The 27,029-nt window shown below is 44.1% G+C and overlaps 1 protein-coding gene across 3 annotated transcripts in view; it reads left to right on the top strand.

The window, feature by feature from the left end:
* The first annotated feature begins 289 nt into the window (after positions 1 to 289).
* PIK3AP1 (phosphoinositide-3-kinase adaptor protein 1) overlaps positions 290 to 27,029 on the top strand; it is a 63,721-nt gene continuing 36,981 nt past the window's right edge. The window contains exons 1-6 of one of the 3 annotated variants that reach the window (XM_039360005.1): positions 290 to 898; positions 11,537 to 11,944; positions 15,752 to 15,903; positions 19,708 to 19,852; positions 24,839 to 24,981; positions 26,291 to 26,420. In XM_039360005.1, coding sequence (XP_039215939.1) covers positions 883 to 898; positions 11,537 to 11,944; positions 15,752 to 15,903; positions 19,708 to 19,852; positions 24,839 to 24,981; positions 26,291 to 26,420 — 994 coding nt within the window. In that variant the 5' untranslated portion in view covers positions 290 to 882. Of the gene's footprint in view, positions 899 to 11,533; positions 11,945 to 15,751; positions 15,904 to 19,707; positions 19,853 to 24,838; positions 24,982 to 26,290; positions 26,421 to 27,029 lie in introns of all 3 variants that reach the window. The other 2 variants (XM_039360004.1, XM_039360006.1) reach the window with 2 other exon arrangements.

Below are 27,029 nucleotides of genomic sequence, written 5' to 3'. Positions count from 1 at the left end.
GGCAGTGGTTCTCAACCTGTGGGTCGGGACCCCATTTGGGGTCGAACGACCATTTCACGGGGGTCGCCAAACAACGCAGTCCGCCATTTTTTCCCCCTTTTCCTTAGCTGTGCTACTCCCTTTTATTCTATTGGCTTTTGAAAGCCAATAGAATAGACTCTCTTGAATAGAGTCTAATTCTATTGGCTTTCAAAAGCCAATAGGAATTGTCCAGGCTGTCTCTGCCCTGCTGAGCCCGCCAAAAGTCCCATTCTGCAAACGGTGCTGCACCAGTTGAGTAGTCCTCGACTTACGACCGGTTGAGTAGTCCTCGACTTACGACCGGTTGGGGGTCACGGCATTAAAAAGGTTGAGAACCACTGAACTAGGGTTTCACTCATAATTCTCTTCCCTCACTGCGCTTACAAGCGCACTAAACTGCAACACCGAGACTGGCGCTTTGCCCCTTATTTTTGTATTGTACAGAAGCTAGCACAATCGGCAGCGAAGAATCCCGCTGCCCCGGAGAGGCGCCTTCTCCATCGGCCCAAAAGTTCGCGGGCTTCGGCCCGAATCCTGCCGCTGGTGGCCCAGTCGCTCAGTCCCTGGGCTGCGCCGAACGAACCACCCGCGCCCGGCGGGAGCGGCTGGCCGAGGGGGCGGCTCCGTTGGCCCGGTCGTGGGAACTCCGTCCGTCGCTTTTCTACCGGCGTAGAGAAAGGGGAAGGGAGAGGGAGGAAGTGGTCGCTGTCCTCAGCCGGCCGGTTGAGGCGCCCGAACCGTCGCGTCGGCGAAGTAGGAGCCTGTCTCCCCCACAAGCGCCGGAAGGAGGTCGGGGCTAGAGCTCCGGCTGACTTGCCGGCCATCGGGAGCCAGACCGGTTCGTCTGAGGCGAAGCGCGGCATGGCGGCCGCCCCGGGTAAGTGAGGCGAGCTTCGGAGGCCGGAGAAAGAGCGTCACCTTCCCCCCCCACACACACACACAGCCGTCTGGCTGGTCCGCTGCCCCCCTTCTTCGTTTCGGTTGCGGGGGGGAAAAGTTTCGGCGCAAGGAACTCCTGCTTGCCTTGCCCCGCGGACGCCCGGCTCTGGCTCGCTCGGGTGGGCGAAGGGTGTCCGGCCAAATGCCCCCCCGAGGGCCGGCAGGAAAGAGGTGCGCGGATAAACTTGCCGCATTCCTTCGACGGTCTGACTTGAAACTTTACTATGAGTGTCGTGGACAAGAGACCGGCCCTAACCGAGGTTCTGGTAGTCGGGCTAGCCGCTATAGCCCTTCCGCTGGCGGGTGCGGGAAAGCAGGGACTGAGTGCCTGTGCCTGGCGCAGCTTTGTTAGACGCCGTTCTTCTGCATATTCATTTTGTTTTGTTTTGTTTTTAATGGAAAAATTACCCTGTAGAAATATGCCTCGCACTTTTTCCAGTGGAACTTATTGGTGATTAATAATAATAATAACAACAATAACAATAATATCTAATACCATCCACATCCACATCTGCCTATCCCAGGTCCTTGGTAAGGACTCGATAGGTAGACAAAAATGCCAAATCCAGGCTGAACATCTGGCTGACTGTATGATGATCAATAATAATAATAGTAATAGTAATAATAATAATAATAACAACAACAACAATAACAATAATATCTAATACCATCCACATCCACATCTGTCTATCCCAGGTCCTTGGTAAGGACTCGATAGGTAGACAAAAATGCCAAATCCAGGCTAAACATCTGGCTGACTGTGCGATGATCAATAATAATAATAATCAGGGCTTTTTTTTTTATCATAGAACGCCCAAAACGGAGTTCCAGCACCTTTTTTGGATGGAACCTTGTAGGGTAGGCAAGGCGGGTTGTATGACATGTGTGAATTCCGGCACTTTTTTTTTTTTTTTACAAAAAAAGCACATGATGATGATGATGATGTTGAAAGGGACCTTGGAGGTCATCTAGTCCAACCCCCTGCTCAGGCAGGAAACCCTTTCGGACAAATGGCTGTCCAGTCTCTTCTTAAAAACTTCCAGTGTTGGAGCATTCACTGCTTCTGGAGGCAGGTTGTTCCACTGGTTTTGTTCTAACTGTCAGGAAGTTTCTCCTTAGTTCTAGGTTGCTTCTCTCCTCAATTAGTTTCCATTAGTTGCTTCTTGTCCTGCCTTCAGACACAGAAACCCCTTATGGACTTTTTTCCTAAAACAGGAAAAAAAAATGAATATAGGCTTTCTGATTTTGATTATTCAATCGGATAGATTATAAAAAGGAATGAATTGTGTTGTAATTATAGAGTAAGAGATACATTTATAATTGAACTTGCAACTGCTTTAAAAAGGATCAGAAGTCTCTTCTTTGTATCTTTTTTTCTTTTCTACTTTTCTTTTACTTTTTTTCCGTTTCTTACACTTTTCTGTTTGATTTTTTTCTCTTTTTCTTATACTTTTTATATAAGCTTTTTTTGTCTTTATCTTCCTTCATAGATATATAAAGGAACTTGTTGCCAAATCAGCTTTGCAGATAATATAATAATATAAAGCTAGTCCCATTGATGCTGTTAGGTTGCCCTAAGGGATTAAGTGCATGGATTCACACGGTGACCATATTTTAGCCCAGCCTGTTAACTGAAGTCTATAGTTAATTTATGATTCCTCTGGAAAGATCAAAAAAGGGCTGAGTGAACCATTGTTTAGGGATAATCAAGAATAAGCATATAATTCAAATACTGTCTCTGTCTCTTTTTTCTGAATTACAGATGTATTTTACCTGAATTCTTGTATAGCCAGACTGTTAAAAGTTGGGCACCTGAGTTATTCCAGATCCATATTGACTTTTAAAACTGGTTCAACCACAAATCAGGTGTTCAATGTCTTCTCTTGTCTATGTGTATGCTTGACAATTGCTGAGATTATTTAGAAAAAGTCTTCAAATTGTCAGTCCTTCAAATCTCCCAGCTACCCTTTTGCTGTTTCCATATAAATTCCAAAATTAGATATGATTACAACCTATTTAGAAAGTTGCTTAGATAAATTGCATTGCAGTAGCCAAGCTTTTTTTTTTAAAAAAATGCATGGTATTTAATTTATGCTAAATTAAAAGATGCAAAAAGGCAATTTAAAGTTTTATATTTGTTAATTGCATTCTATTATTTTCACTGTTCTTTATTTTACAAACGTATTTGTAAATAGCTTTGTCACCTACCTAGAGCATTTAGCTCAGTGGTTCTCAATCTTTTTAATACCGCGACCCCCAACCGGTCACAAGTCGAGGACTACTCAACCGGTAGTAAGTCTAGGGCTACTCAACTGGTGCAGCACCGTTTGCAGAATGGGACTTTTGGTGGGCTCAGCAGGGCAGAGACAGCCTGGACAATTCCTATTGGCTTTTGAAAGCCAATAGAATTAGACTCTATTCAAGAGAGTCTATTCTATTGGCTTTCAAAAGCCAATAGAATCAAAGGGAGTAGCACAGCTAAGGAAAAGGGGGAAAAAATGGCCGATTGCGTTGTTTGGCAACCCCTGTGAAATGGTCGTTCGACCCCAAATGGGGTCCCGACCCACAGGTTGAGAACCACTGATTTAGCTTATTAAACATATTAGAAACTAAATAAAGTAACCAAGATACATTGTCATATGCAAATCGGACTAAATTACTGTGAATTCAGCAGCTTCAATCCCTAAATCTGCTAAGGATTGTAGATAGAAAGTACAAGTAAGTTTCTCTTCCGTTTTTGAATTTAAGCTTCTGCACGGATAATGTACAAAGAGGGAACTCATGCAAGACCATTTGAGGGGTTTTTTGAGCTGTTCTGACATAATAGTTTCATTTTCCCCAGGGCTAAAAGCAGAGGAAGTGCAGCCCTATGGAAACATGAACTCTGTCTAAATTCTGAAACAAATGATTAAATAGCCAGTCTGTGAGAATTTGGAAAACAATATATTGTTTGGCAGGAGCCAACATCGATTTGTTCATTTTTTTAAACCAGAGACCAGTTTTGTGTAGTGATTAATGTATCAGGCTAGAAACAGGGAAACCACGAGTTCAGACTTAGGCGTGGTCAGTTGGGTGACCTTGGGCCAGTCACTTTCTCTCAGCCCTAGGAATGAGGCAATGGCAAACTACTTCTGAAAAACCCTGCCAAGAAAACTGTAGGGACTTGTTCAGGCAGTTTCCAAGATTTGGACATGATTGAACAGGAAAAAAAAAAAACTAAACCAACTTGATCTCTTCTTTTGATAGAATAGTTTAGTTGACCGTGGTAATGCAGCAGAGTGCACTTTTGACTTCAGCAAAGCTTTTGACAAATTTCCCATGAAATTCTGGTATAGAATGGTATTTCCATTCCATAGATATAGAACTGGTTGAACAATCGTATCGAAAGAATAATGGCTCCAAGTTGGAAGGAGATAGCAAATGGCATTCTGTAGGAATCTGCTTTAGGTCCTATACAGAAGGGGTCCCCAACCCCCATAACATGCACTGGTAGCAGTCTGTGGCCCGTTGGGAACTCGGCCGCACAAGTGGCGGACAAGTATAAGAAGCTTCATTTGCACATATACGGGATCTAGGTCCGTGATCCATCTCCTTCCCCCTGATGCTGACACCGCCAATGCTGCCAGTTCGTGGAGCTAGAAAGGTTGAGGACAACTACTGAACAGTTCAATATATTTATGTTAATGAGGGATTAGAAAATATTATCAGAACAGTAGATAACCCAAAGTTAGGAAACATAGAAAATCTCTGAGAGAAAAGTATCAAGGTTCAGAAAAGTTTTGGAAAAAATATTTTTTCCCAAAGGAGATTAACAGATCACGCACCTCGGTTCTAATTTACATGAAAGCTGGGACATGACCATTGAAGTAAAGACAAGGATAGAAAAAGCCTGAACAGCATTCTTCAAAATGAAAAAGGTCTTCTGCAGTCACGACATAAGCCTAAGACTGAAAATCAGGCTTGTCAGATGCTATATTTTTTCTATCCTGCTCTACGGAGTAGAGAGTTGGTCTCTGACAGAAGGCCACCTGAAGAGACTAGAAGCATTTGAAATGTGGATTTACAGGCGGCTGTTACGTATAAGCTGGGTGGACAAGATCAGAAATGAGGTGATAAGCCGCCTGGGAAAGCCAAGGGAAATCATCAAAACAATTAAAAAACAAAAGTTAGAATATTTCGAACATGTGACGCGACACCCAGAAAAATACGGCATACTCCTTTTAATCCTGCAGGGAAAGATTGAAAGCAAATGAGGTCCAGGCAGAAGAAGAACATTGTGGCTTCAAAATCTAAGGGACTGGTTTGGTCAAAACTCAGCAGCACTTTTTCGTGCGGCTGCTGATAAAAACATGATTGCCAACATCCGATAATAGATATGGCACAAGAAGAAGAAGAAGAAAGGAGATTAACATATGTCTAAATATATTTCTAAATTAATATTTTTGGATTTCTCTGATAGATAACTTCACAAACGTTTCCAAGAAAAGTTATATTGCATTTAAATTAGTTTGTACTTACATTTGCAAATTAAAACGTGTATAGTTTGGTAAAATGGTTAAGGATCAGCATTGGAAATTCCAGTCCTAATTAGGCTTGTTAACTGAAGACCATCTGTTCTACTGATAGTTTCCTGAGTGCTATTGAATGCCCATTGATTGGAATATTACTCTTGTGAAACTAGCTGTAGAATTCAAGGATGCGTATAATGAATATAGTTTCTGGCTAGGGTGAGTGATACTGTAGAGGTGATTAATACTTTAGAAGATTAAAAAAAGATTTAAACTGAGATCAGTAGAGGGCTAAAATGAATAAGATGGAATATAACAGGAAGAAGTGTAAAGTTCTACACCTAAGTAGGAAAAATAAAAGGCACAAGAGTATGGGAGTGTCTGGCTTAGCAGTAGTACATATGAAAAGGTTTTTGTCAACTACAAGTTAAACTTGATACAGTACTATGTGCAGCTGCTGAAAAGGCAAATGCTATCTTGGAGTGGATTAACAGAAGCATCAAATCCATCTTAATACTGTGTTTCCCCCAAAATAAGACCCAGTCTTAGGGTTTTTTTGCCTCCAAAAGAGGCACCAGGTCTTATTTTCCAACCCGGGTGGTGACTGCCCCGTTTGAGGGTTATTTTTCTGGCTTTCCAGTCCCAGTCTTCCTTTTTTCCAACGCCCATTGACCACCTCAGCTTATTCCGGTGCTCGGTGACCATGGCTTTGTTGGAGGAACTAGAGGAGTACGAGCTGCTGCCACTTAGGCCACCTGGGGGGAAGCTTCCCCACCTAGGTTGCCTTCCTCCTTCTCCACACGTGGTTTGACATCATTTGTACAATCCCCATCATAAGGGTCTTCCTTCCGGGCCAACCGAAAATTGCAGATCCTGCCTAATGTAAGGACCTGCCTCAATCCCTTTTCCCAAGAAAGCAGAACTCCTGGAACAGCTTCGTTCTAAAAGGAACTTTTATTAGGAGAAGTTGACAGCAGGCATAGAAGGCAGGATCTGAGGGTTTCCCACACGAATCAATAGGTTAAAAGAGCAACTGACAAACCCCACCCCAATAGTCCATCTGGTCAGTTCAAATGAGCCAATCTCCCTGTGTGAACCTGCTGTGGGAACGGGGTTGATAAGATACCATTCCCAAGGCTGTTAGGCTGTTAGGCCTTCCTGCCTGTTTCTCCGCAGCTAGAGATAAGGCAGATAGCCGGAGGCTCATTCCATTCCCACCCCAGGCTGGCAGTAAGGGAAATAGATCAAAGAACGGGCAGATAGAGGAAAGCAGAGAGGATACATTGTAGCAGCTATAGCCAAGAGGACAGGATACATTGTAGGGCCCCCTCCCCCCGGAGTATGGCAGAGCCCGCAGGAAGATAAAATAAGGAAATCACCCCCTCCCGATAACTGGGTTCTGACACTGACACTGAAAGGGCAGTTCTCCTGCCGTGCCCCCTGCAAACACCAGAAGCTGCGACCCACTGCTGTTTGCTTGCCACACCTCATGCAATGCCAGAAGCCACGCATCCCTGTCATTTGCCTGCTGTGCCCCCCATTTGCCCCCACAATGCCAGAAGCCATGCACCACTGCCGTTCTGCCTGCCACCTGATTGGCTGGTGGCTATTTGTCCCATGCAGCCAAAGGTCCAGGAGAAAGGATGTCTGGGCAAATGGGCCGGGCTGAAGTGCGAGGGATGGAGGTCCAGGGACCCATTGGCTGTGGAGAATGGCCAGGGGAGGGCCAATGGAGGAGGAAAGCTGGCTGTAAGTGGGCTTAGTCGCGTGGCAGGGGGCGAAGGAGGCGCAGCCAAGGGTCTATGCCTGAACATCCCATTCTGCTGGTATTATGGTACAGCTTACCAGCGGGTTGTCACCTCCTCTGCTGATGCTCTCTGCTCCAGCCTTGCAATCTATGGTCGGAGTTCCCTTGCCATCGCTGGTTGGAGAGGGGAACTTTACGCCCTCCACTCTTCTGAGTGCTGTTTCTCTAGGCTTGGTGGGCCCCTTTCCATCCCTTTTTGGTTCTCGTGGGTGCTGGAGCTCAGCAATGAGCTCCCTGATGACCTTCTTTACCATACTGAAAGCATCTGGCCCTGCTGTGGCAAGGACTGGGGTTTTGTTTTCCTGATTTTGTGGGTTCTCATTTTTCTGGCCTGAGTGATCATCGCTGTTCTTGGTTGGTACAGGTGTGGTACCTGGCCAGGTTGATTTCCACCTCATCTGCCAGGACATACCAGCCTTGGAGGGTTCTTGGCATCCCCCTGGACAGACAGGTGTAGAATAACTTGTTGGCCAATCCCTTTTGGAAGCACTTGATCAGCATGTCCTGGGGCTAGTCTGCCAGTTTGCTGGCCAAGGTTCAGAATTCTTGAATGTAGGCTGCGAATGTCGTCTTCCTTGCTTGAGGGTTTTGACCTGGTTCATATGTTCCAGTCACTGAGTGGGTTTTCGAACCACTTCCTCAAGGCAGCCATAAATCTGTTGAACTGGCGCAGCTTCACAATGTCATCATATGGAGGGCCACCAGCCACTGTGCGACTTCCCACTTGAAGGCCATAGTGACTCACTGCACTTTGGCCAAGTCTGCCCCATACTCTTCCATGTAACACCACACTTGGGTTAGGAAGAAGGCCAACTGTTTCGCATCTCCATTGAATTTCACTCTAGCGCCAATGGATGGTGGTCCTCTCTTCTCGGGAGAGTGACTCTGGTCATTGGTGGAGCCTGTCAGGCAATGGCTGGCTGGGCTGCTGTACTGGTGGTGGATCTGGCCTCTCCAGGAGGTCTTGAATTCTCAGCTTGTCAAAAGTGTCCCTCAGAAATTCAATTGCGTGCTCGAGCTTTGTCATGTGGAGGTCTGGTTCATCTGGTATCGGCTCACATGCCTCTGTGGAGCTCCGGTCTTGGGATTGGCTCCTGTGGCTAAAAGTTACTCTGGGGGAGGTTTATCCCAATCCTCCAATCTCCTGACTCCAGGCTTTCCGTCAGGAGCTTGCTTCTAGGGGGATCTCTGCTTCTTCTAGCCTGGGGTACTCCCCATTGTCCCTCAGTTTCGAAGCAGCTGCCCCCCTCCAGGTCTCCATCTCCTCCTTCTCTCCTTTGTGGTCTGACATACCTTGCACAATCTCTGCGGTAGAGGTGATTCTCCATGTGGATTGTTACTGCCGACCTGCTTAATTTTGGACTTGTCCCAAAGTCATTAGGAAGAAAGAGTCTTTGACTGCATTTGTAGTAAAGAGCCAAACGGTTATAAGTTAGGAAACAGCCAGATCTGATATTTGCATGTGAAAACTGCCTGCTTGTTTTCCCCTTTCTCAGGTCCTTCCCCTGCATTATCTCTGTGGTGTCCAGTTGGACTCAAACAAATTGTTTTGGCAACAGTTCTAATGCTTGGTGGGCTTGGCGATAGTCCACATTCCATTGCGATGCTTGTGGCCTTGGGGTGGGCCGGCCAATATCTCTGGCAGGCACTCAAAGTAGTTTTGTTTTTTGGTCTTCCCCTCCTATCTGTTGGCCCCTCCTCCCAGGGTTCATGGTAGTCTAGTATCAGCAAAGCAGTGATAGGGCAAAGCAGGATGGCAGCGCTATTTGATTAAATTAGTACAGATAGTCATTGAGTTACAAATGTAATGGAGCCTGCCCATTCCATTCGTAACTCAAGGATTCATAGGAGTAAATCTCATACCTTGAACGAGATCATTTCCTGCTTTTTCCCACACATTTGCTAATCAAATGCGTGGTTCATTAAGTGCACATGAAGTATCTCAGGATGGAGAAGGCCATGGGGGGGGGGCTAGTGATGGAACAGGCCCACAAGGTCTCCCCACCCCACTAAGATATCTCATGCTTCCCCCTCCTCTCCTGCCGCACTGAACTCACTCACCTTGCAAAGACCTGTCTCCTCTCCACCACTGTTTCTTTGCCTTTGAGGGAGAGGAGAGTCGATGGAAACTCCTGGGTGCTGTAATATCGCACGAGTTCAGGCACTCATCCTCTTCTGCAGAAAAAGCTTCCAGTCTTTAAGTCTAGGTCAGGTGTCCGTCCGGGAGAAAAGTGTTTGAGCACCTATGGGAGGGCGCAGCAGGCTAACTGCCCATTTGGTATCAGGCTGGCAGGATCAGGTGTGGGGTGGGAGTGTGGGTCTGCAGCCGAACTGCCTATTCAATATCAGGTCAGAGTCCAGGCACAGAGGCAACAGAGGGGAGGGTGGACAAAAAGGGAAGCCGCTGCTCCATAGGTTTTTTTTAAAAAAACTGTCAGAGGTTCTCTCTGCCACCCCACCCCCCACACCTTGCACCTGAATTTCTCTGTTTCCAAGTGCCTCATTTGCACACAGATAAAGCTTTCAGTCTCTGTCCGGGCAAAAAGTGTTTGAGGGTTATGGGGCACTTGGAAACCAAGCAATTCACTCCTTTCCAAGTGTCCCATAGGTATTCAAACACTTTTCACTTGGACCAGAGACCTGATGGAGATTGGAAGCTTTGTTTGTGTGCAAATGGGATGCTTGGAAATGGAGCAATTCGCTCCATTTCCAAGTACCCCATTTACACGCAGATGAAGCTTCCAGTCTCCGTCAGGTCTCAATCCAGATGAAAAGTGTTCCAGCGACGGCAGAAAGGAATTGGGAGGGGAGGAGCAGGAGACAGGAACCACAAATACTTTTCGCACCGAGAATGAAAGTTTCTGGGGTCCGTGATCTCACGAGAGTTCAGGCATCCATTCAGGCAAAAGTGGATGGGTGCTTGAATTCATGTGATATTATGGCACCCAGGAGCTTCCATCAACTTTCCCTCAAAGGCAAAGAAAGTGTTGTGAGTCTGTGCCAGCCAGTGGACCCGGCAGCTGAGTCCAGGGAATCAGAGGAGGAGGAGGGGCCTGGAGAGCCATCAGAATTGGAGGAAGGCTCTGATGAGCTCCAGGACTTACAATCTGATAAAGAGCCTGGCCTCTCCATTCATGCTCAGGCTGAGACCCAGCTTTGCGGGGAAGCTGAGTCAGACTGAGGACTCACAGCTGGAAGACATCATAGACACTTGCAAACGCAGTCAGGCAACAAGAGCAGGACAGAGGGAGGCAATGGGGCGACTCCAAGGGAGGAGGAGAATGCATGGAGAAGCCACGCCTTGGGGCTGCATAATAAAAAGGGAAGGTGTGGGCGGTGCTGGTTGCTAAAGGCAACCATTTGCAAAGGACTCAAGTTTCATGGAATCAGATTGTTTGCCCTGCCTGTGAACAATTCTCCATTTGAATCGTGTTCTGTTTGCCTTTGCTTTGGGGACATTTTACAGGTCTGTACCTAATTAATAAAAGGGGTTTGTTTTCCCTGCATTTCCAGCCTACTTGTTAAAAGTGAGGTTTGTCCTTGTGAATTAATAAGGATTCACATAGGCTGGGATAGAACAGAAAACCTCAGCAGAGAAGAGACAGATATTTGCAAGGAAAGTGAGTACAGTGCAGAAGGGTGGGAGGGGGGAGCAGGTGTGGGAAGCGGGGGGGGGGAGAGAAATAGGGTGAATGTTGCAGAGTCTTTGCAGTCGTTTGTAAGGGTGAACAACTGCCGTGATGCTGCAACATTCGTAATTTCGGGACTTGCTCGTAAACACTAGGAGGCCCTTATTGCGTAACTTCAAATGGGCACTACGTGAACGCTCATAACTCAGGGATTATCTTTTTTTTTATTAAAAGTTTTAAAGATTTTGTACAATATATATCCCAAATCCCTCCCCCCCTCCCCCACTTCCCAGAGCTGATTACAGGGTTACAAATAAACAGTCATAATCTGACTAACATTACCCAACTATACAAACAATCAAATCCATAACATACTTTAACTCCTTTTCAAAATAAATATTAACAAATTAAAAACGAAAATAATAATATAATTAAACCATAATACTAAAACTAATATAAATTCAACCATATTAAACTATTAATAATAATCTAAAATTTACTCATAAGCTAGATAATACTTTTTAGTCTCATATTTATTCTGAATATAATCTATCCATCTTCTCCAAACCGATAACTCGGGGGTTATCTTAAGGTCCCGTTTGTAAGATCAAACTTATTTTACTTTTCAGCAGAACAACCCTCTGATGCTTGCGAAGTGCTGATTGTATACGGAAAAGATGCTGATGAATGGTGTCATTATCTCCAGAGTCTCTTGCACTCATGCCAAAAAATTCAGAGCTATAAAGTGAAGCGTAGAACTGCTATTTCCACGGAGGAACAGGTTCTCTTCAAGAACAGCAAGTGTATCATTATTCTACTGTCATCTGAATTGGTCCAGAGCTTTTGCATTCCTGCTGTACTTCAGAGTCTGCAAAATGTTCTACAACCTCCATCAAAAATGGTGAAATTTTTCTGCGGCGCTCCAGCCTGTGAGAATTACAACGAGTTTTTCAAAGACTGGTGTCAATGGAAAGAGGTTACCTATGATGATGAAGCAGAGACCTATGTTGATGCAGTCATGAAAATCATTTCAGAAGCAGGTAAGGTGCTATCTTTTTTTTTAAAAAAATGTCTCCACTCTCCCATTCTGGATATAGCTTTACTCTGGATTGTATAGTATCATTTATTTTTTGTTCTGTGAACTGCCCAGAATCTATTAGAGTTAGGTCAGTGGTGGCGAACCTATGGCACGCATGCCAGGGGCGGCACTCGGAGCCCTCTCTGTAGGCACGCATGCCATCCCCCAGCCCCACCTCTCTCCATGGCCCCCTCCTCACCAGCAGCCCCCGGGTGCGGCCCACACAGAGCAGCACAGCCAAGTATATAGCCAGGCAACAGGGACAAGACTCTGCCCTCGCACCCCATAGTGTGCAGATGATGCTGAGGGGTGTGGACGGAGGGCGTGGCTGCCATGGCGCTGCAGGGCTGCCTGGGCGATCTGCGGCAGGCCAAGGACGCGGTGTGTGGCCCTGCGGGCCGCTGGGGCAGGAGGCAGGTGGGGGTGGAGCAGGTAGGGCGGGAGGCAGAACGGGGGCGGGAGGCGGGTTTTGGGCACTCGGTCTCTAAAGGGTTCGCCATCACTGAGTTAGGTAGTATTTAAATCAAATTAAATCAAATCAATAATTAAAGTTAGTTAACTGTTTTACCTGGAGACTTTTTTTCCAGACTTTCATCGTGCATTGTTTTCTAAACCTTCCTTGAAAAAAAGGCTCGCACTTTTTTGTATTCAAAATATTTAACTTTGCGTACCACTGTAAATTCAAAGAACTGATGCTTTTTTCGTTGTTTCATATGTTATAAATCTGATAGTTTGGTGTAGTGGTTAAGATAGCAAGCTAGAAATCAGAAAAACCTGAGTTCTAGTCCCACCTTAGGCACAAAGCTGGGGTGATCTTGGACCAGTCGCTGTCTCTCAGCTCTAAGAAGGAGGTAGTTGCAAACCACTTCTGAAAATAGTTGTCAAGAAATCTGAAGGGAGGTGTCCAGGCATTCTCCAAGAATTGAATGGACATGATTAAATGGAAGAAAAAAGATGTTATACCGTATATTCCGGCGTATAAGACGACTTTCTAGGCATGCAAATCGTCTCCGAAGTCGGGGGTTGTCTTATACGCCGAGTCGTCATATACGCCGGAAAATACGGTAAATATATTTGGCTGCAAAGGAGAAAAACGACGTGAGTAGCAGTTGGGGCCAATGTCTCCAGATATTTTAATAGTGTGAAACTTTGTTAAATTAAATGCTTCATCAGGGCTATCGGTATTACATGTTACAAAATTACGTAACTTTTGAATTGCAGAAATTGCTTTCGCTTCTGTAATTTTCTGTCATTTTTATTTGCATAGGATCAATGAGATTCAGGATTATCCTTTGAAAAAAAGCTCAACTACTTAACAATGCATTCAGAAAGCATTCAGACCCCCTTCACTTTTCTCAAGTTTGTTCTGCTGCAGCCTGATTCTACAGTTGTTGAAAACAATTCATTTTTTTTTCTCATTAATCTGCATTCAGTACCCCAGAATGACAAAGTGAAAACAGAATTTTAAAAATAAGTGCGACCAATGCAGTCTCTGTCTCATCGCTGGGCCTGAAACCTGACTGAAAGGGGTCTAGGAAACCTATTTCATCCAAGATTCTCTGAAGTTGCCAAGCAACCACCTTTTCTAAAAAAGGGGGGATAGGAAACTGGACAAAATTTTTCAAGGCAGCTGGAAAATTTTACAAGACAGCAAACTAGGCCCCCCTTAAAAGGCTTGGGGAATGTCGCCTCTTGCAGTGAGGAATTTATCATTGCATATTCTCAGCTGCACACCACCATCCTGGAGGCTTTTACCAAGCGGGAGGGACAAGGGTCTAATTCAGGGCTTTTCAACCAGTGGTACGGGTACCACCTGTGGTACATTGGCACCTGGCAGGTGGTACGCCATTATCCTAGAAAAGTGGTAGCGGGGGAGGAGAATGAGCTGAACCGGTGGCAGCACCGCAAAAGCCTGAGCGAGAGATGATTGGAGCTGCAGGGCTGTCAGGGCTCAGCGGAGGCGCCAGGATCAGTGCTTCTTCGGGGCTGTCAGGGCTCAGTGGAAGCACCAGAATCAGCACCAGGCTCCAGCTGGAGCTCACCTCTGATCCTGCCACTTCTGCTGAGCCCAGAAGAAGTGCCGATCAGCTGGAATGTTGCAGCATCTCCAGGGTCTTGTGATTCAGATGCTTGGCAACTGATTCATATTTATGATGGTCACAGTGTCCCAGGGTCATGTGAAGTGACCAAAACCTGCTGCAACCATCCAGCAGATGGGGGGGGGAATAAAAACCAAACACCCCCCCACCCCACCCCCACTGCCAATCCTCAACAGAAATGCTCACAACAATGAAAACCTTGGACAGGAGAAAGAACACCGCTGGGTGGGCGGGCAGGCAGGTGTCTTGCTCGGCTGTGGCTTGGGGGGCACTTTTTTCAGTGCCATTGTAACTTCAAACAGTCAGTAAGCGAACTGTTGTAAGTTGAGGACAACCTGTACTTCATCATTTTTTTTCCTTTTTTTTTTTTTTGGTCATCAGGTTTTTGACACCTTGCTAGGCAACTGGTGGTACTCGGATGTTGCCATATCCTAAAAGTGGTACAATGGGTGAAAAGGTTGAAAAGCCCTGGTCTAATTGACAGGTGGCTGCATTGATAGCATTGAGGACCCTGTCCACTTCCTTAGGACCAACAGGATCTTAAGACCCCCTGGTCCCTAGTCATGAGTTATGGTTATACCATTTTTCAGAATTTCTCCATAGAAATGCATCCACAGAATCCTTCCTACTCTTTCCTTTCGCTTATTGACATCAATTCTCTTGAAATCCAGATAGAATGAGATAGAATATGCACCTGCAGCAGCAGAGGGGGGAGGGATTTGCCAACTCAGAGCTGTTCTAGAAAGAGACCCAGATCAAGAGATTGTGCATAATATTATTGTTATCAATATGATCATTTTGTGTGTTATATGTTTGTGTGTGCTTTAAAGTCACTGACTCTTGGTGACTGCCTGGACAGGTCCCTTAGCAAAACTTTGGAAGTAGCTTCCCATTATCTCCTTCCTAGGGCAGAGAGAGTGTCTGTGTGTGACAAACCCCCCCCCCCAGTGTCCAGGAGTATCATGCAGCTGACTTTGTGTCTAAGGTGGGACTACAACTCATGATCTCCCGGTTTCTACTCTGATACCTTAACCCAAGGGTAGGCCACCTTGGCTCTTTTATGACTCGTGGACTTCAACTCCCAGAATTCCTGAGCCAGCATGGCTCAGCTTGGAAACCTCTCCCTTTCCCCTCAGCATGGCTGGCTCAGGAATTCTGGGAGTTGAAGTCCACGCCTCATAAAAGAGCCGAGGTTGCCTACCCCTGTGGTAGGCCCATCATTGGTGAGGTCCCTGAGCTAATTCAGCTCTCTGTGCATTGCCCCTGGACCGCCTGTTTGTACAGACCCTTGATCTTCAACCACAGCTCCTTGCCCACCATCTGGGGCAGGGGTAGGCCACCTTGGCTCTTTTATGACTCCGTGGACTTCAACTCCCAGAATTCCTCAGCCAGCATGGCTCAGCTTGGAAACCTCTCCCTTTCCCCTCAGATGGCTGGCTCAGGAATTCTGGGAGTTGAAGTCCACGAGTCATAAAAGAGCCAGGGTTGCCTACCCCGGCCTTAACCTCTGTACCAAACTGGCTTTCCATATGATCATTATTGAGTTTAAAGTAATATTTCTTTTTTTCTTACATAGAATGCATTTATTTTTTAATTTATGTTCTTTCTATGGAATTTCCCAATAGCCAAACAATGTTCAGAAGTCATATTAACGTTTATTCTCTTCTTAGATTCTGGTTGTGATTCAGTGGCTGATGCAAAGACGGAGGATGCTGGGCGCCTACAAGTGTCACACAGTTTTCCAGGCTGTCAGGCGTATGAACCTTCAGTGACCGGATTAGAAAATCTTGTTGCTGTGCAGCCTGATCGTATACGCTGTGGGGTACAGTATATTTTACTCCTTCAAAGGTGATCTGATAGAACTGGAAGAGTAATCATACCTGTCTGCAGTGGATATAGCTTAATTATAACACAACTATTCATAAGCAGACTTATCCTTAACACTGCTAGGCAATTTTTTGAGTTGGACTATGTAGATAAGACAGATAGTGAAGAGGAACTAAAGAGCCTCTTGATGCGGGTGAAGAAGGAGAGTGCAAAAGTTGGCTTGAAACTCAACATTAAAAAAACCAAAATCATGGCATCCGGCCCTCTCAATTCCTGGCAAATAGATGGGGAAGAAATGGAGGTAGTGACAGATTTTATTTTTCTGGGCTCCAAGATCACCTCAGATGGGGACTGTAGCCAAGAAATTAAAAGACGCTTGCTCCTGGGGAGGAAAGCTGTGGCAAATCTAGACAGCATACTAAAAAGCAGAGATATCACCCTGTCAACAAAAGTACATACAGTCAAGGCCATGGTTTTCCCAGTTGCAATGTATGGCTGTGAAAGTTGGACCATAAGAAAGGCTGAGTGCAAAAGAATTGAGGCATTTGAACTATGGTGCTGGAGAAGACTCCTGCGAGTCCCCTGGACTGCAAGGCGTTCAAATCGGTCAGTCCTAGAAGAGATCAACCCCGACTGCTCTTTAGAAGGCCAGATCCTGAAGTTGAAACTCAAATACTTTGGCCACCTAATGAGAAGGAAGGACTCACTGGAGAAGGGCCTAATGCAGGGAAAGATGAGGGCAATAGAAGAAGGGGACGACAGAGAATGAGATGGCTGGATGGAGTCACTGAAGCAGTAGGTGTGAACTTAAATGGACTCCAGAAGATGGTAGAGGACAGGAAGACCTGGAGGAACGTTGTCCATGGAGTCGCGATGGGTCGGACACGACTTCGCAATTAACAACAACAACAAATGTAGATAAGAAAATGTGTGATATATGTAATTGTATTCTGTAGCAGATTTTCCTTTTCTTGAGCAAGGGATGGTGAACCTGCAACCAAATACTCTTGAACCAAAACCTTAGCAGCCCTAGTCAGCATAGACACTGATTAAGGATGCTTAATTAAATCACAGCTCGCAACATTTAGCGGACTACAGGTTTTCTATCCCTGTCGTATTCTTTTTACTATGCATTTCCTTTTCCTATTTCACATTGTTATTATCTGGGGTCTTACGTGAGCTTGAGTTGAATTTGAGTTTTGTTTTCCGTAGTTCACCCTATGGGGGAGGGAAACGAAATCTATTGTTGGGGTTTTAATGAGGTTCTAGTTCTGCTCAGACATAAGTATAATGATATTTGTGGCTGCACATTTGGCCTAAATCTACCAAAAGGATGGTTGGCTTCCAGGTTTCTGGCTTGTTTTCCCCTCTTTCCTCCACAATGTCCCGAAAAGAGAAAATCTACAACATCCCTGCCATAATGAACAAACGAGATGAGAAAATTCAATTTGGAGGAAATGGTGCCTTGGTTGACCCAGACACAAATCATATAGGATTGATAGGTTTCATTCAGAAACTTGGTAATCAGAGCACCATCAGTATTGGTTCTGTACTTCAGAAGTGGTTCTTACCTGCCAGAAAGTAAGCGACTGCATTTTATTTTATTTCTTAAATCAGGGGTGTCAAACTCAATTTCACTGAGGGTCGCATCAGCATTGCGGTTGTCCTCGGGGGGCCCGGGTAGGTAGTGACCAGGGGGGCATGGCCCACTGGGTGGGCGTGGCTGGAGTGGGTGTGGCCTACTGGGTGGGCGTGGCCAACTCTACATCATTCGCATCAAGGGGGCCTGTGGGGGCCTGGGCAGGAGTAGGACAGATCTGAGGGTCTCTGGCAGAAGGGGGTGGGACCGGGGCAAGCGCCAAGGCATAGTCCACTGGAAGAGCCTGCCGTAACCCCTCCCCTGGAGCCCATCAAGCCGGATATGTGGAGTAGGCGAGGGCCATTTGCTGGCCACTTCCAGGCGATAGTGCATTTCTTCATTTCTCACAAAGGGTGACACCTCTCCAGCATGCACCCAGGAGGCGGTGCTGACACGGCAGGGCTGGTTCCTCGCTGTTTCCAGATGGCCTTGTGGAGCTAAGACTGAATGCGTTTCAGCATAGATGGCCACCACAAAATTGTACATTGGCTCCTGGCTGGCCTGGGCCAGGGCCAAGGCAGTGGGGGCTGTTCCCTCACTGTTTCCAGGATGGTTTCGTGGGCCACATGAAACTACGTCGCAGGCCGCATCTGGCCCCCAGGCCTTGTGTTTGACATGTCTGTCTTAAATGTACCGGGCACCCTAAGCACAGGGTAACTCTGTGCGGCTGAGTTTTGAAACAATTATAGTTTCGGGTAATCTTAAGGGTAGGTCTAAGCAAAGAGACTATTTCAGTAAAGCAGTCTAGGGATAACAAGGATATGGATAGTTTTTGCTAAGGTCTCCTGCTCTCAAAAGCGTGGCAACCGGGACACCAGCCAAAGCTGCTCTCTGGTATTCCAGAAAGAGCTTAGTGTCCAGGAGGAACTGAAGCCATGGATTTGCCACCTCCTCCAGAGTGAGATGGGAACTGACAACACATCTGATAATTTCTGCATGAATAGCAGAATAACAGATCTGGAAGGGAACTTGCATGTCTTCTAGTGTCAGCCTTTTTAAAGATTTCCGTTGAAAATACTGGAGGGAGACATGTCTTCTTTTAAAACCAGTTCTGCCCTATAACTAGCTGGTTCTTCATAATACTGTACTACAATTTTGTCGGTCCTGTAGTTGTGTTAGTCATCTGAGCTTCTTTGCAAAAGGAGTAGATTGGGTTCAGAGAACTGTTGGGGGGGTGGGGGGTGGAAACACAAGCCATGTGCACCAAAGCCTGATGAAAAATCCTTAGAAAGTTTTAAGAATCTAACTGCTTCGTATATTTTTGCAGGCTGAACTTGACTCTTAAGGATAAATAAGTCTTTGGAATAACTGAAATAAAATGTAGTGTTCCTTGAATGTGGAGGTGTGCATTCAAATGTTTTGTGAAAAACTGAGATAGAAAATTATAGTTGACTGAAAGCGAATGGACAGAAAAATAACGTAAGAGTCAATAGCAGCGGGCAAAATGAGTATAGTTTTTTAGTCATAGTTTTGTAAAAATTTTCATCCTTCAAAAAATACGTGTTTTGGAAAAAAAAATGTGGTTGGCATTTGCTGAGTGGCAGAGCTTATGTTTGCTATTGGCTTAAATGCTTAAATACAAATTTTGATGCTTTAAAATGTTGCATGCCACTTATGAATTGGCTAAATGAAGGACAGCAGTGTCTCCTCTCATTATCACTGTCACCACAATAAAGTTGTGATGAGAATAAATTTTGTTTCATTCCTTCTGAACCAATGCTATCCGGCTCAGCAGTCATCTATATAAGATTGAAGAAGAAGGTGCATTCTTCCTTGTTGTTAGTTGTGAAGTCGTGTCCGACCCATCGCAACACTATGGATAACGTTCCTCCAGACCTTCCTGTCCTCTACCATCTTCTGGAATCCATTGAAGCTCACGCCTACTGCTTCAGTGACTCCATCCAGCCACCTCATTCTCTGTCGTCCCCTTCTTCTATTGCCCTCCATCTTTCCCAGCATTAGGCTCTTCTCCAGTGAATCCTTCCTTCTCATTAGGTGGCCAAAGTATTTGAGTTTCAAGCATTCTTTCTTATCCAAGCACAAATAAGGAGAACTTGTGCCTGTAGATCCTCAAGCCCAAAATATATCAATGTATTGTGAAAACTGAATATTACAAAGGCCCTGCCCTGGATCTTACTGTGTTTTTTTTTTTAAATGTAGGTGCAGACAACTGTTTTTATAATCCTAAAATGTAAATTGGATAGGCAAACAAAAATGGAAGTGGAATTTTCTTCTAAAAGCTGTCAGCCACTGAAACTATCAGCAAGCCTTGAGAATGAATATACAGTCTCCGTTCACACACCTGGTAAGTACTAAAGCTGATCTTTTCTATCTTGAATTTGTGTGTGTCAGAACATTTTAGTAGAGTTTCTCTTCCTATTAGTCGTATACTTGTACTAGGCTAATAATATACTATCAAAAATATTTTTTTCTGTCACTGAGGATGCAAAAAGCTACAATTAGAAAATAGATTTATTTACACCAACTTGCAAGTGGATGACTAATAGAATGCACAGAATTCAAATAGTTGCTTAGACTGTGCTTTCTGCTTTTGCACTTCTGCATAATGTCATAAAGTGGACCTGCATTTCTCATGGGTTATACAAGAAGTCCAGCTGTGGGGAGAAAGCTGACACAGGAAGCAGAAGCTCAGCTGCACTTCCTGTACTTTCTGTTCATGCTGTTAATTTTAACAACATGATATTTTTAAAAGCATTAGGAAACTTCTCTTTATAAGAAGTATTACGTATTGTCAGAGGACATAATAATATCTATACATATAGTAGCTAATTAATTTTTTTACAGGTAGTCCTCGACTTATAACCATAGGTTTAATAACCCTTGAAAGTTATGACCGCACTGAAAAATGACTTATGATGACAATTATGACCATCACAATTTCCCCATGATCATGTGATCAAAATGCAGGGGCTTGGCAACTCACCTATGTTTATGACAGCTGCAATGTCCCAGGGTCATGTAATTGTTATTTTGTAGTCTTTTCACTAGACTTCTGACAAGCCAAGTCAATGGGTGAAGGTGGATTCACTTAATGACTGCATGATTCTCTTAACAACTGTGGTAAAAGTTGTAAAGTCAGATGTGGCTCAGTTAATGAACACATTGGTTAGTATTGGAAGATATGGTCCCAGTTGGGGTTATAAGTCAAGGACTACCTGTAGTCAAACGAAGTATGCCTAAAAAGTATGCCTGTGAAATTTATTTTTTTAATAAAAATATTTGCTCTAAAGGAAGAAATTATTATCGCAGTCCTATATTACATTAACAAGATACTTACATGGAATTTTAATATTAAACGCTGTATGGATCAGCACTTGGTATGGAGCCAAGCCAAGCATCTGAAGGACATGGTGCTGGCTTTAACTAGTTGGATATCTGAGTCACTGCTACTCTGGTCACTGGATTTCTGGTTCAGAATTTTATCCTGATATACTCACAGACTCTGCACAACAAGCGCAGAATGGAATGAAACAAAATTGTTCTAAACATCAACAGTGCTTTGAAAGCTTATTTTAAACCTCTGTGGTCCCTTTTAGTTACAGGGTGAGTTGAATTGTTAGAGTCGCCAGATTGTTTGGAACACTTAAATTGCTTAATACTTTTACAATTTTATGAGTTTCTTACATTTTACAATTCAGTTTATTTAGGGTCAAATGTGACCCTACATGGATTCTGCTACTGCTACTGAATGGAACCAAATTTGTTCATTCTTCACCACGTTTTGCTGTTCTTTTGACAAAGTTAATGTGAAGTGAGAGCTGCACAGTAAAGCAAAGTTAATAAACATTTCTGTTTGCAAGATGTCAATTTAACCATTTTTATAAATTCCACAGAGGGTTTTTTTTGCCCTTAATAGATACCTTAAAATAAAATCACATCAGGTGTGTATATAAAATTAGAAATGTTTTATGCATATTGCTCTGTACAAGTAGTCTTTGGTTAACAAACATTTGTTCAGCAATTATTGAAATTACGGTGCTGAAAAATTGTAGTGATATCCAAAGTTATAGCTATTGCAGCATCCCCGTGGTCATGTGACACTTGGCAGCCCACTCAGGTATAGTGGCGTAGTGGTCAGAATGCAGTATTGCAGACTGACTCTGCCCACTGCCGGGAGTTCAATCCTGACCTGCTCAAGATTGACTCAGCCTTCCATCCTTCCGAGGTCGGTAAAATGAGGACCCAGATCATTGGGGGTAATATGCTGATTCTGTAAACTGTTCGGAGAGGGCTAAAGCACTCTGAAGTGATATATAAGTCTAGGTGCTGTTGCTAGTGTAGTAATCAGTGCTCAGTCATTGCAGGGTGCAAATATGGCTGCTGGCACGCAGCAGTTTATTGTTTATATACAGCTTACAAGCAGCAAAAGTTTCTACATGACAATAGCATTTCATTGGTTAAACTCCTAGCCAATCCTTAAGAATATAGAAGCCAGAGGCCAGAAACAGGGAGCAGTTTGTCAATAACATCTTGTTGGTGTGAGCTAGCTGCTATCAGGCAGGCAAGGTCATTGCACAAGCTGCGCACTTTCACATCACCATGGTGATGTGAAGGAATGAGATAGATGCAGAGAGGAGGGGCACACAGGCTTTGGCGGGGCAGTGTTCTGCACACGACCTCAGCCTGGCCCCCACCTCTACATGCTAGTGCTAACCCACCCGTATTTATGACTGCAAGGGTGCTTCAGCTTCCCTGTTTGCTTATCTCCCTCCCCCCATCTCTGCCATTTTGGATGCTCTGCCTCTCCTGGTCCTGACACCCCTACTTTTCTCCCCCCATATCTGGCCATTTGGCCATCGTGCACTCTGCTAGATGTCCTCTATATGCCTGGCCCAACATTTGCGAGGCAGCTGCCTCACAAAGGGCCATTTCAGGCATGCCTCATCAGCAGTATAAGGAAGATGACAACAAAAGGTAGCAGATTTAGTAGAGGTGGTAGAATGCAGGATGGCCAAGACCAGAAATGGAGGGGGGGGGAGATAGGTGAGCGAAAGGACATGAAGAGGAAGCAGTTCCTTACCTTAGCAAGATTCAGGGCTCCCCAAGGCAGCAAGCCAGGAATTGCTTGGATTGGGGTGGGTCCATGCCTAATAACCAGGTGGGATTTGGTTAATGACAACCACCAGAACTGCTGAGATTGCTCTTGCTAAGCAATGTGATCACATGATACCGGGATTTACAACTACATTGCTTAGTGACACAAATTCTGATCCCAATTACCATTATTAACTGACTACTACCTGTACACACTCACTCCTCATACATTCAATTCCTGTACATCAAGGGTTTTCAAACTTGGCCCTTTTATGACTCGTGGACTTCAACTCCCAGAATTCCTCAGCCAGCAACGCTTTGCTTTCAACATATATTACAGGAGCTTTGTAACTGTTGGTGATACCTGAGCTTGTCCATGAATAATCCAGATTCAGCAGTCTGGTGCTGCCCCCATATTTATTCATGCTACTTAATTATAGGTTTATATTTAAACAATATTGGCACTCTTTTAAGTCATATTTCTCTGAGTTTGTTCACAATTTGCTTTCTAACTACTGCTTATGGATCTCACACACCAACTAAATGCCAGTATTTCCTATCTATTGACACAGGGCTCTTCAAACTTGGCCCTTTCATGACTTGTGGACTTCAACTCCCAGAATTCCTCAGCCAGCATATGCTGGCTGAGAAATTCTGGGAGCTGAAGTCCACAAGTCATAAAAGGGCCAAGTTTGAAGAGCCCTACTGCAGATTCATTTACATATGGAAGTATAAGTGTAACCCATTTTTTTCAAACATGGTCTCAACGCAGCTATATGTGGCATACACAATGGAATCTTATTATGTAGCAATGACACAAGTGACACCAGCTATTCAAAAGGAAACCATGTTCTTGTTCTTGTATTCTCCATGTTATTTTGATAATAGTTCTTGTGTTCTCACTCTTAGGCTGTTTGGGGGGTAAGGTTGAATAAATTTCAACAATGGCATCAAAGCAAAGTGCTAACGACAGTGTTTCAACAAGTGCAAACATTCCATAATTAGCCTAACAGATAAAATTGAGAGTGTTTGCTTTGCTTTGTTTTGGAAACTCTGTAGCATCCATAGACAGAAAATTCAAGGTAAATGAATCAACCCTCTGCCATATTCCAAAAGGAAGACAATGTTCATAAGTCTATTTGCAAAGCTGCTCCAGACAGTGCTAAAGAGATTGCTGTGATTTGTAAAGTGATGGAAGAAATAGAAAACTAGCTTAGTTTGTGGATAAATGAAATGGTTCGCTGCATAAGGGATGTCTTATGAACAGCAAAATAAAAAAAAAAAAACCATATAAATTTACAAACATTTGACTGAAAATCAGGAAGTCATCTGTGGGAGCATTGGTTGGATGAAGCATTTTAAAAACTGGTATGGTTTTAAAAATGTGAAACTGTCAGGGGAGGCTGATTCAGCAAATAATGGAAGCTGCTGAAGAGTTTGTAAAACTATATTTTAAAATAAAATATATCAAATCCCATTTTTCCCATAGGACCAATGCTTCAGTAACTGTGGTTTCCATTTCTGTGGGGGTTTTCAAGAACAAACCCCAGAAATAACAAGGACTGAGTGTATTTGTATGAAATGAAAAAAGACAGGCTCCTTCAAGGCAAGCTTGACTCCTGGTAAAACTTCATGGATCCTTCTGTGTAGTTTTCTTGGCAACAGTAAGGAAGCATTTTGATTGCTTCCTGAAATGCGGCTTAATTTTCTCTTCCAGCCTTTGGTCCCAGATTAACCTGGGGATTTCCCATCTATTGATCAGTGAAAATGATCCAAGTGCTGTTATTTTCCCGAAGCTTTTTAATTTGGATGGAACCTAAAGTGATTTTGAAACAGCAGTTTAAAAATTAACATAAAATTGTAAAAAATATAATTAAAAACATGGACTCTTGCTTGATTCTAATCAGAAGCATTTTCTGCATGAAAACTTTTTCTGGCTTTAGCTTTTCAATTCTGTAAAGAACAAAGACTCTCTGGATTCAAAAATGGAAGTTCTTTGCCCCTGTTTTTTTTTCTAGGATGTTGGTTTTTTTTCGTTTTTTTTTTTTTAAACACAAAGCCCTGTTTTCCCACTCAAGCTCTCATCATGTTTAACTGACTCTGGGCATTTTGCTTCATTTAGAATTAAAGAGGTATCCAGTTTACACGTGTATATCCTGATCCTTTTTTTCCACTGCTTCTTTCAACCCAGTGTATGATTATTGCTGATTATTGCTGATCTTGTCTTGCCCTTTAGACTTATCACCTGGAACTGTATCTTTGAAACTGTTTTCTGGAGATTTAATAATAGCTGAAGCAAACATCAATTACTATACTGACATGGAAGAAATTAGCAACTTGTTGTCTAACGTAGCAAATCCAATGGAATTCATGTGTCAGGTGAAATATTAAATTAATTTCTAATGGGGTACAGTAAATAACCTCCCGGCCTGAGGGTGGAAGGGGAAACAGGAGAGAGCTTGATACGCCACTTAAGATATTAGAAAGATAGAACCAACTGTAAACCTGAGGTATGAGTAAGTAGCAAAAGCATCTTGTGAGAAATAAATAAACGGAGGATTCAGAAAACCTGTTTCTCGCTAAAATAAGTCATGTGTTTATTAGAAAAAGGTGTTTTTGAATTGTATGGTCTTGTTTAATTGTGATAATATAGAGACCTCAAGGAGACTATGGAAGATGGGCAGTCCCACAGATAATCTGGCTCTACATCACAAAAGGCTACATAGGTAACAACCAGCATCTTGAATTGTGCCTGGAAATTGACTGTTAACCAGTGCAGTTCATGCAGTAGTGGTGTCCCAGGCCTACCTGACACTATTGCATTCTGCACCTGCAATGGCTTCCAAGTGGTCTGGTCCATGTGCCCTATACAGAATACATTGCAATAGTCCAGTGGTTCTCAACCTTTTTAATGCTGCGACCCCCAACAGGTCGTAAGTCGAGGACTACTCAACCGGTCGTAAGTCGAGGACTACTCAACTGGTGCAGCACCGTTTGCAGAGTGGGACTTTTGGCGGGCTCAGCAGGGCAGAGACAGCCTGGACAATTCCTATTGGCTTTTGAAAGCCAATAGAATTAGACTCTATTCAAGAGAGTCTATTCTATTGGCTTTCAAAAGCCAATAGAATAAAAGGGAGTAGCACAGCTAAAGAAAAGGGGGAAAAAATGGCGGATTGCGTTGTTTGGCGACCCCCGTGAAATGGTCATTCGACCCTAAATGGGGTCCCGACCCACAGGTTGAGAACCACTGCAATAGTCCAACCATGAGGTGACCAGTAGTGCATGAGTGATAGTTCTTGCTTATCTCTACAGCATTTTCCCTCTTTCAATTGCATGGGTTTCTCTGTGACTTTAACGGGTTGGTGCATACACAAGTGAGCACCTGTGGCAGTGGGCATGGTTTTGCAATCAGAACCAGACCTCTGGGCTACCTCTCCCTTTCCCCTCAGCATGGCTGGCTCAGGAGTTCTGGGAGTTGGTCCACGAGTCATAAAAGAGCCAAGGTTGCCTGTCTCTGACCCAGGTGAATTAAGTTGAGTAGAGCATGGTGACGGATGATCATCATTTTGTTTTAAGATTATTAAATGCTAGTAATTCCTTCAGTTTTTTTAAGTCATAGACAAATCCTTAATACATTGAACTAGTACTGGGTATACATAATTGGTGGTGGTTCTCTTCTTACATCTAGGCATTTAAAATTGTACCTTACTGCACAGAAACTCTGGATAAAATCCTCACAGAATCACTGAAAAAAAACCTTCCTGCCAGTGGTTTGCATCTCTTAGGAATCAACCAATTGGAAGAAGAAAATATTATTAGTGAGTATGAAGGCGATTTGGGAAAAAAAAGCCTTTATGAATGATTCTGTACTAAATTCAAGGGCTACTACATTATGCAAAAAAGGCATACCGTATTTTCCGGGGTATAAGATGACTGGGCGTATAAGACGACCCCCAACTTTTCCAGTTAAAATATAGAGTTTGGGCTATACTTGCCGTATAAGACTACTCCTCTTCCAACGCACACCAAATAAAAATTAAAAAACATCAGATTTGATTTCAATATGGTACGCCCTTGACTGTTAATCATAATTGTCGCCTACCGCCCATCAGCTGTTCACCGGCTTGCCGCTCGTCAGCTGTTCGGCGGCTCGCCCTTCTGCGCATGCGCGGTGTCTAATGGCATCCGGAATCGTCCTTTTGCTGCTCCAGCGCCCAGAACAGTCGCCGGAGGATCCACGGCTCACTCTTCCTTCCAAAACGCTGAACTGCTTAGATCCTGTGCTGGTTCTCCTCCTCCGTCACCAGGCTGTCCCCCCTTATACCCGGTGTATAAGACGACCCCTGACTTTTGAGAAGATTTTCATGATTTAGAAAATCGTCTTATATGCCGGACAATACGGTATGTTATATGTTATATGAATGAAT

The sequence above is a fragment of the Crotalus tigris genome, unplaced genomic scaffold (assembly GCF_016545835.1).
Source record: "Crotalus tigris isolate CLP2741 ecotype Arizona unplaced genomic scaffold, ASM1654583v1 scf7180000019147.1630427, whole genome shotgun sequence".
Classification (NCBI taxonomy): Eukaryota; Metazoa; Chordata; class Lepidosauria; order Squamata; family Viperidae; genus Crotalus; species Crotalus tigris.
The sequence above is the reverse complement of the archived record's forward strand: the minus strand, read 5'-3'. Positions and strand labels throughout refer to the sequence as shown.